This window comes from Ananas comosus, linkage group 4, assembly GCF_001540865.1.
Source record: "Ananas comosus cultivar F153 linkage group 4, ASM154086v1, whole genome shotgun sequence".
NCBI classification, from domain to species: Eukaryota; Viridiplantae; Streptophyta; class Magnoliopsida; order Poales; family Bromeliaceae; genus Ananas; species Ananas comosus.
Genome location: NC_033624.1, coordinates 11,332,854 through 11,341,577, shown reverse-complemented (window position 1 = coordinate 11,341,577; position 8,724 = coordinate 11,332,854). Strand labels below are relative to the sequence as shown.

The window sequence follows — 8,724 nt, the reverse complement described above, 5'->3', positions numbered from 1 at the left end:
CAATTAATGAGTGGAAACACTTCTTGTAGGTTAGAATAGAAGCCCAGCAATTTCAATTGAAGTATTCGTAAGGGTTTACTGAGTTAATATATTTTTCTTATTTTTATATAATTTTTTTAAAAAAATTTGGTATAAGATGTCTATTTTATAATCAATAGGACTATTCTAGTTAATTAGAAATAAATTAGATATTTCTGAAGTTTCGAAGGTCGAGATATTTTCTTATGATAAAATAATGGAGGTACAATAAAAATTTCTATAAAATTATTTGAAAAATTATGAACTTAACACAGCCCCAAAAAAAAAAAAATTTTAAAAAAACCCTCACTCTGGATGAATTCTACACCGTCACACTTGCATCACGTCATCAATAACAAGCCAATCACATTCCTTCTTTTCGAACAAAAGTACAATAAAAATATTTTTTTACAATCATGATGGGATATATATTCTTAAAAGTATTAATTTGATTGGTTTGTTACGCCACGTCACTAATATATCCCCGTTGCATTCTAGAATTTTTCCTCACTCTGACCATCATTATATCTAAATCTATGTTTTTTCTCTATATGTAAATAAAAATATAATTGCTATTGCCACCATAATTACAATTGACCCTGCCAAAATTGCTTGAGGTCCGTGTTTAATTAGATCAGCGGATACGGAGTTGAGCGGATCAGGTTCAGGTATCGCGCGACGTCGCATTCAGTCGCCGCATATGGCGTTGAGGAGCACATGGCCCAGCATCAGATCCACAAAATAGTGGTGCCCGATCTGCCCGTCCCTCCACAGCTTCTTGGCCGGCGCCCGGCCGTAGTGCACTCCGTCGCTGCAGCGGTTGTCGTAGTGCCAGGGGAACGTCATGTCGAAGTCGTCGATGACGCCCGACAGCAGCCCCTTCTCCTTCAGCTTCTCGAGCAGCACGCCGTCGAACGCCTCCATCTTGCTCGGGTTGAACGCCATCTCCCTCGCATACCCTCCCGCCGCGATCGTCGTCCGGTAGAACACCCTCGGCGCCGCCCTCCCCCGCTCCCTCACGCGCCTCACCACCTCCGCCCAGAACTCCGCCGCCCGCTCCGCTCCCCCGGCGAACGCCCGGACGCTCCGCCAGTAGACGCCGTCGTGCAGGCCGGAGTTGAGGATCATCACGTCCGGCACCCGCTCCTCCGCCGAGAAGAACCTCCACAGCAGCCGCCGGAAGCCCTTGTTCTCCAGGGACTGCAGTCCGAGGTAGTTCATGGACTCGTTCCAGTGCCCGTTGAATATGCTCGTGATCCGGACCGACTGGGAGGCGTTGCTCGGGTTCGTGAAGTTGTAGTCGAACCGCCGGGGCACCTGCTTGACGTCGGCGCGGCCGAGCACGAAGTGCAGCAGGTTCCGGACGGTGTCGACGTGGTTGGAGTCGCCCCAGAAGAAGATCCACTTCTTCGCGAGGCAGTCCCAGGCCTGTTCCCCGGCGAAGATCTTGAAGGAGCAGTGGGCCGAGTAGACCCAGCCGTCGCTCTCCAGCGCCCCCAGCGGGCCGGTGCACCACGGCCGCTCGCACGGGTGGTCGGGCGCCAGGCACCGGTAGCGCCCCTCGTCGTCCACGGCACACTCACCCTCCCTCTCCTTCCCACCGTGCCGCGTCCACCGCCCGGACCACCAGAAATCCTGACCAAAATCGGAGCTGCGGCACGTCCGCAGAGCCGGCGGCGAGGAGGCGCTGCCGTCCCCGTCCCCAGTGCTAAGGTCCGGACGGGATATAATGACGGGTATTTTCCGCAGCTGCCTGCCGTACTTGAGCCGCGCCGGCGACATCTTGAGCCCTTCGAAGCTTCTGAAGAGGAGGGTGACGGTGAGGTTGAAGGCGCCGGCGAAATCGGGGGCGACTTGGAGCCGCAGAGAGTAGGAGCCGTCGCCGCGGTCGAGGAGCGGGGGCCGCGACTTCCAGGACGGGCCGGAGAGGTCGACCTCGAAGTAGTCGCCGCCGAGGCTGCGGGGCCGGCCGGCGGCGTCCAATGCCGTGAAGGAGAACTCGTGGATCTCGGCGGCGGACAGCTCGACGGGGGAGGCTCGCCCGTCGAGGGCGGGGATGGAGATGTCGGCGGTGCGGGAGTCCCCGGCGGGGGCCATCCAGCGGGAGAGGAGGGTGGTGGTGAAGTTGGGGGCGATGGGTACGGACATCCAGAAGATGGGTTTCTTCCGAACTAGTACTATACTGCTACTATTCTTGAATATAGGAGGAGGAGTGGTGGGGGAGGACGTGTGGGCGGAATAGGATCCGAGGTAGTACCCGAGCTGAAGCGGCGGAGGACGAGTGGCGCCGCCGCGGACGACGGAGGTGTCTGCGGCCCACAGCAGTAGGGCGGCGAAGAAGGATGCAAAGAGGGGCTTCCAAACCATCCGCCTGCGGGGAGTGCTGGCGGTGGCGGTGCCGCTGCTCCCGCAGTTGGCTTCTAAATCACCGCAGCTGCCATCTTTCTTTACTGGTGGGGCCGGTGCCGACATTGTTGGGGGGCGCGGAGGAGCGTAAGCTGAGCACAGGATGGTAGACAGGAAATCCCCGTCTGCGCAGTTATTGAGATTTTATAAGGGGTGTCTGTCGGTCCGTAGAATCCGAGTCCGAGTAGGAGTAAGACATGGGTCAATGCCGAGTCCATCTGCATTGTAACTATCTGTAGTTTTAAAATTCGAAACAGTTTTAAGATCCAAATATATTATATCCGATCAAAATTCCTTGATATAATCAGTGATTAAATAATCAGAGCAAATAACATCAGCATGACATCATAAATATTTAATTATTATTTTTTATTATATATAATGTAATATATATATATATATATATATATATATATATATATATATATATATATATATATATATATATATATATATATATATATAATATATTATATAATATATAATATATATATACTAATTATATTCTATATTATTTTGAAAATATTATTATATTGTATGTAATTTCAAATTGAAAATTCTAAATTTAAATTTCAAATTTCAATCTTTGAATTTCAAACTTTTAAAATTTTAAAATTTAAAATTAGATTTGAAATTTAAATATCAAATTTAAATTTTATTTTAGATTTTAAATTTTAAATTTAAATTTATTATTTGCAAATAGAAAAAAAAATTTTTGCCAAGCAGTTTTTTAAAATTATTTCAGAAATTCGCTTTTTTGCTAAACTCTACCAAACATTCTACAATTTTTTAACTAAAATTAATTTTTCAAACCCAACCAACATAAATTATCCAAAAATGACTTTCAAAGCTAGACTAATTAAACAACCCCTTATTAAAGATTAGGAAATGGAGAGTTAAAGTCAGCTCTAAAGTGGGTCCCCATTTATAAGGACTATTATTATCCATGCTGAGTGGTTGTAGTAAGTAATTGATTAGTTTCCTCTTTACTTGCAGTAGTTAACATCTTTTGTCAACATTATACTTTATCAATCAAATCAAATTAAAGAAATATTATAGCCATGTGGCCTGTCCGTGAGGTTGTTGTTAGAGCAACAATTAGACCTAACAAACAGGGTAATTGGGTAATCTATAAACTAGTTATTATATCCGCAAGTCATATAAATATGAATAAAATTTATTCATACGTTTTTGAATAGTTAATATTTTTTCATCTATACCAGTCCATATATGGGCGGGTAGGCATGCGGGTTACCCGTAAAATTTTTTCTTCTTTTCTACTACTATACATTTCAAATGCAAAACACATATATAAAATTTTAAAAAATATTAAAATATCATAACATATAATAAATAATATAAAATCTTAAAAACACATACATTACATAATATAAAAGTATTTTATCATTCCGAATTTTTATGATACAAAATTAATAAAATTCATCATTATAGAGTCAATATTACAAAGATTATATCTTTTTAATTTAAAAATATATATATGCGGGTATCCATAGGTACCCGCGGGTTGCTCAAAATATCCACCACTTAACGAGTACTCATCCGTTTTACCCATAATTTTTTTGGTAAAAAAAACTAATACACATATCTGCAAATTTGTGGGTAGCTCGCGGGTATGGATATAGATTACGAGGTCTAGCAATGACCCACAACTAATAAAGTCACAACATTATCAGAAATATTATCTAATATAATTCAAAGTAGAATGGTTGAAAAATACGAAATTTATTTTTGCTGTGCCCATGATTGGACTCGATCGATGGTCATTATCTTTTCTATTTGGACTAAATTTAATCCCGCCCTTAATTTTAAAAGATAATTAGAGATATATTCTAACTATATTAGGATAGCAATCAGAAAGCGATTAAACCTAATCTTCTACTTATCTATTAGGGTGTTGAGATCCCTTACAAATATACGGCCAATTCTCTCAACAAAAATTAGGCTTAGAATATGTGATGTGATTATGAGTGCAACAAAATTTTTCTTTACGCATATATGATCTAATTTTTCAATTTGTTTAATTAGAGATGCAACAAAATTTAATATATATATATATATATATATATATAGAGTTGAGCTAGAATACTCTCGATAGTAAACGGAACATTTTACTATCGAGTTGTTTTCGATGATAGAGCTTCCAAATTGACGATCGGCTCCGTTGAATATGATCTATACCACTTGAAGTCTTTAGAAATCAAATTTCAAATCTTTTCAATATCATTTGCCTAATGATCAAAAGGTTTCAAACTTTGTAATTTTAATGGTGGATAAGAGACGTTTTCTCGTTTAACGGTGTAAAGATATCCAAATCAATTGAATTTTTGTTAGAAAATTCTTTAACTATTTAAAACAAGATCTATACTCTTGATCTTGATTACAAGACTCCTATCATCATTTTTTAAAGAATATTCATTTTCAGCCATTATTTTTTGTTCACTAGATGGATAAAAGAACAATATCGAAAGTGCGTGAAATTTAATTTCTAAGTAGTTTAAATGGTTTTAGATCATATTTTAACGGTTAGCCGATCGTAATTTGAAAGCTCTATCATCGAAACAACTTGATAGTAAAACGCCCGTTTACTATCGAGAGTATTCTAGCTCAACCTCTATTATATATATATATATATATTATATAGTATATTATATATATACGCAGGGCGTTGGGGGCGGAGCTCCCCGCGGTACGGAATCGGATTCGAACTCGTTATGAGTTTCTTTTTTCGTTTTTGCCTAGAGGCGTGTGATCGTGGTTGGTTGTATCTGAAAATATGTATTCCTTTTGAGGTCGATAGTGAAGTTTCTCTCCCTCGTCCATGGTTTTTTCCCTGCAAAGAATTTTTCACGTTAATCTGTGTGTTCTTTCTTTCTGTTGTGGTTTGATAATTTTATGTTCATCATTTCGTTTCCGTTTGTGCGTTTGTCGTAAATATATATATATATATATATATATATATATATATATATATATGCTAATTTTTGAATTTTTTTCTATGCGCTGTGTGAACTTAGTGAGATAATATGGCCTCAAAACTAAGTTGTTGCTAATCTGATCAAAGAAAAAAAATTGGACAGTAACAGTTATGATATTTGGCACCATAAAATTCAAATATATTCTCGCTGAGCAGGAGGTCGTGGAAAATGTAAGTCGTAGGATGGACCTACCCGCAGAGGACGATAGCGCTCAAGTTGAAGTTTGTAAGTTCATAAATCTTTATTTGTCACTTTTCGATCTGATAATGCAGTTTTAAGGTTTCATAATGTGAACTATAATCTTGAAGGTTTGGAATTTGATCGGTTTTAGCTTTTCGGAAGCAAATGAATTTTGCATTTGCTTTTTCACGATGTTGTAGTGGTTCAAACTTGTTATATCACTCTTTACCTGTTGTGGATGGATTAGTAGGTTGTGGTAATAATTGTGATTACTTCTCCACCCTGTTCTAATTGTATTATGTGTTTTGCATAATTTAATCAACTTAATTAGACAAAAATTATGCAAAAGCACTTATTCTGATATGTGGACATTATATTGTCAGCAGCCAATATAATCATCCCAAGGTAAGAATAAGCAACACCTTAGATCGGTCTCAAACGATCTACTGGAGACACTTAAGACTAACTTGACGGAATTAATTTAACTTTTGCCACAATACATAGATCATCGTTCTCTCATCTAGGTTCTTCTTGTTATCCATCTTAAGATTTTCTAGATCCATCTAAGCAATTGCCATTCTTTGATATCATCTTAATCTGTCATATATGGGCTTCACAATGGAAGCCCTTGGGGATGTGCCCACACTTGCGCCATAAATAGAGTTTTCCCGACTACACGAAGCTAGTGTCAACAAAATTTGTACAGTTTATCCCCTATTATGGAACAAATAAATACATTAATTGCACAATGGTAGGATACCACGTGAGCATGAAAATGAACTAGCTATTACAATAAAGGGATAATTACCTATATACCTCTCATACGTTTGAAAATATCCGATTTATTCTTTTTTTTTTTTCTTTCTAAAATATCCTTCATATGTTCCACCGTTATTGCAAAATACCCCCACAGTTATCTCTTGTTAAATTAACTTGAGTTAAATATGAGTTAAACATCTACCACAGCTAAAAAAAATTAAAATACCAATTTTACCCTTAATTTAAGGGCAAATAAGAAATGTTGATGACGGTAGAAGAGTATATTGAAAAAGATCAAAAGTCAAAATATTTTTTGTGCTCCTGACTTTAAGGGCAAATAAGAAAGTCGGTGATGGTGAAAGGGCATATTTGAAAGGACAAAATAGTAATTTTATAGAGATAACAGAGTTCATTAACAGATTTTAACTCTAGGGTTATATTAGAAATAGGTTGGAGTGTAAAAAGAGTATTTCCAATATTAGCCTTCTAAGAGGAGTAAATTGAAAAGTCGAAAACTTTTTAGGAATATATAAGCAATTGCCCCTACAATAAAAATGCTTGTAACTTTGCCACACACATCATTCTCCAAAACGATTAATTTTTCACTTCAAGCACATTGTATACTATGTGATCTCAATCTATATATAACTTTGTTTCTTTTTTACAAAATAAAATTTGGGGCTCTTGCTGATATAACTCTTATTGCTATTTAAAATATTCAAATATACTCCTCAATGCCTAAAACTTCTAAACATCAATCTGATTAGTAAACCATTAACGACAATGGTAGTACTTGAAAGATTTTTTTATAATCAATAGGCATATTTTGGTCAATCAAAAATTAATTAGATATTTTAAATTTTAAAAGATATATTCAATATTATTTCATGAGAAAATAGTTTACATACATATGGACAAGCCAGACTCGAATTTTTTTCGAAAATAACCCTCTGAAATTTTATAATTGGCAAAATAACCCTCTGAAAATTTTATTTGTGAAACTAACCCTCCTCTCGCCACCTCAGCCGCCACCTCAGCATTTCTCATAAAGACGGTGACTCGTTCACCGTCTCCTGAAGACAGTAAATCGGTAAATCGTTAACCGTCTTCTCAGGCGTGGACCCCTCGCCTTCTCAGCAATTCCCCGCGTATCAGCCTACGCAGCAATTCAACAGAAGGCGGTGACTCGTTTACCGTCTTAACAAAGACGGTGAATCGTCCACCACCTTATCTAGGCTTACACCATTCGCCGCATTCGCCGCCTTCTCAGTGTTGCCCCCGCCCAAATAAGACGGTTACTCGTTCACCGTGTTTACTGAATCTTGAAGCCGGTAAGTTGTTCACCGTCTTCTCTAGGCGTGGAACCTCCACTCCTCAGGAACCTCCACTCCTCAGCAATTCCCCGCGTATCACCGTCTGCGCAGCAATTCGCCGAAGACGGTGACTCGTTTACCTCTTTAAGAAAGACGGTAATTCGTTTACCGCCTTATCTAGCCGACAAATCCGATCGACAGCGGGGGGCATAGATAAGACGGTGAAGTCCTCGAGGGAGGGGCCAAAACACAGATAAGGCGGTGACTCGTTCACCGTCTTAACAAAGACGGTGATTCGTCTACCGTCTTATCTAGGCGTAAACCAATGCCAGGACTTGGCCCTTTTTTTCTCCGGTTTTGTGTATTTGCACTAAAGACGGTGAAGAGGCCAAAACACAGATAAGGCGGTGACTCGTTCACCGTCTTAACAAAGACGGTGATTCGTCTACCGTCTTATCTAGGCGTAAACCAATGCCAGGACTTGGCCCTTTTTTTCTCCGGTTTTGTGTATTTGCACTAAAGACGGTGAAGAGGCCAAAACACAGATAAGGCGGTGACTCGTTCACCGTCTTAACAAAGACGGTGATTCGTCTACCGTCTTATCTAGGCGTAAACCAATGCCAGGACTTGGCCCTTTTTTTCTCCGGTTTTGTGTATTTGCACTAAAGACGGTGAAGAGGCCAAAACACAGATAAGGCGGTGACTCGTTCACCGTCTTAACAAAGACGGTGATTCGTCTACCGTCTTATCTAGGCGTAAACCAATGCCAGGACTTAGCCCTTTTTTTCTCCGGTTTTGTGTATTTGCACTAAAGACGGTGAAGAGGCCAAAACACAGATAAGGCGGTGACTCGTTCACCGTCTTAACAAAGACGGTGATTCGTCTACCGTCTTATCTAGGCGTAAACCAATGCCAGGACTTAGCCCTTTTTTTCTCCGGTTTTGTGTATTTGCACTAAAGACGGTGAAGAGGCCAAAACACAGATAAGGCGGTGACTCGTTCACCGTCTTAACAAAGACGGTGATTCGTCTACCGTCTTATCTAGGCGTAAA

At 40.0% G+C, this 8,724-nt stretch overlaps 1 protein-coding gene across 1 annotated transcript; it reads right to left on the bottom strand.

Moving 5' to 3' along the window:
• On the bottom strand, positions 571–2,522 carry LOC109708416. The gene has a single exon (XM_020230143.1). It carries the CDS (start codon positions 2,488–2,490, stop codon positions 706–708), a length of 1,785 nt encoding a protein of 594 aa, XP_020085732.1. The 5' UTR covers positions 2,491–2,522; the 3' UTR covers positions 571–705.

Excerpts from the sequence above, each read along its gene's own strand:
- LOC109708416 (XM_020230143.1), bottom strand. The coding sequence starts at position 2,490 with ATGTCGGCACCGGCCCCACCAGTAAAGAAAGATGGCAGCTGCGGTGAT.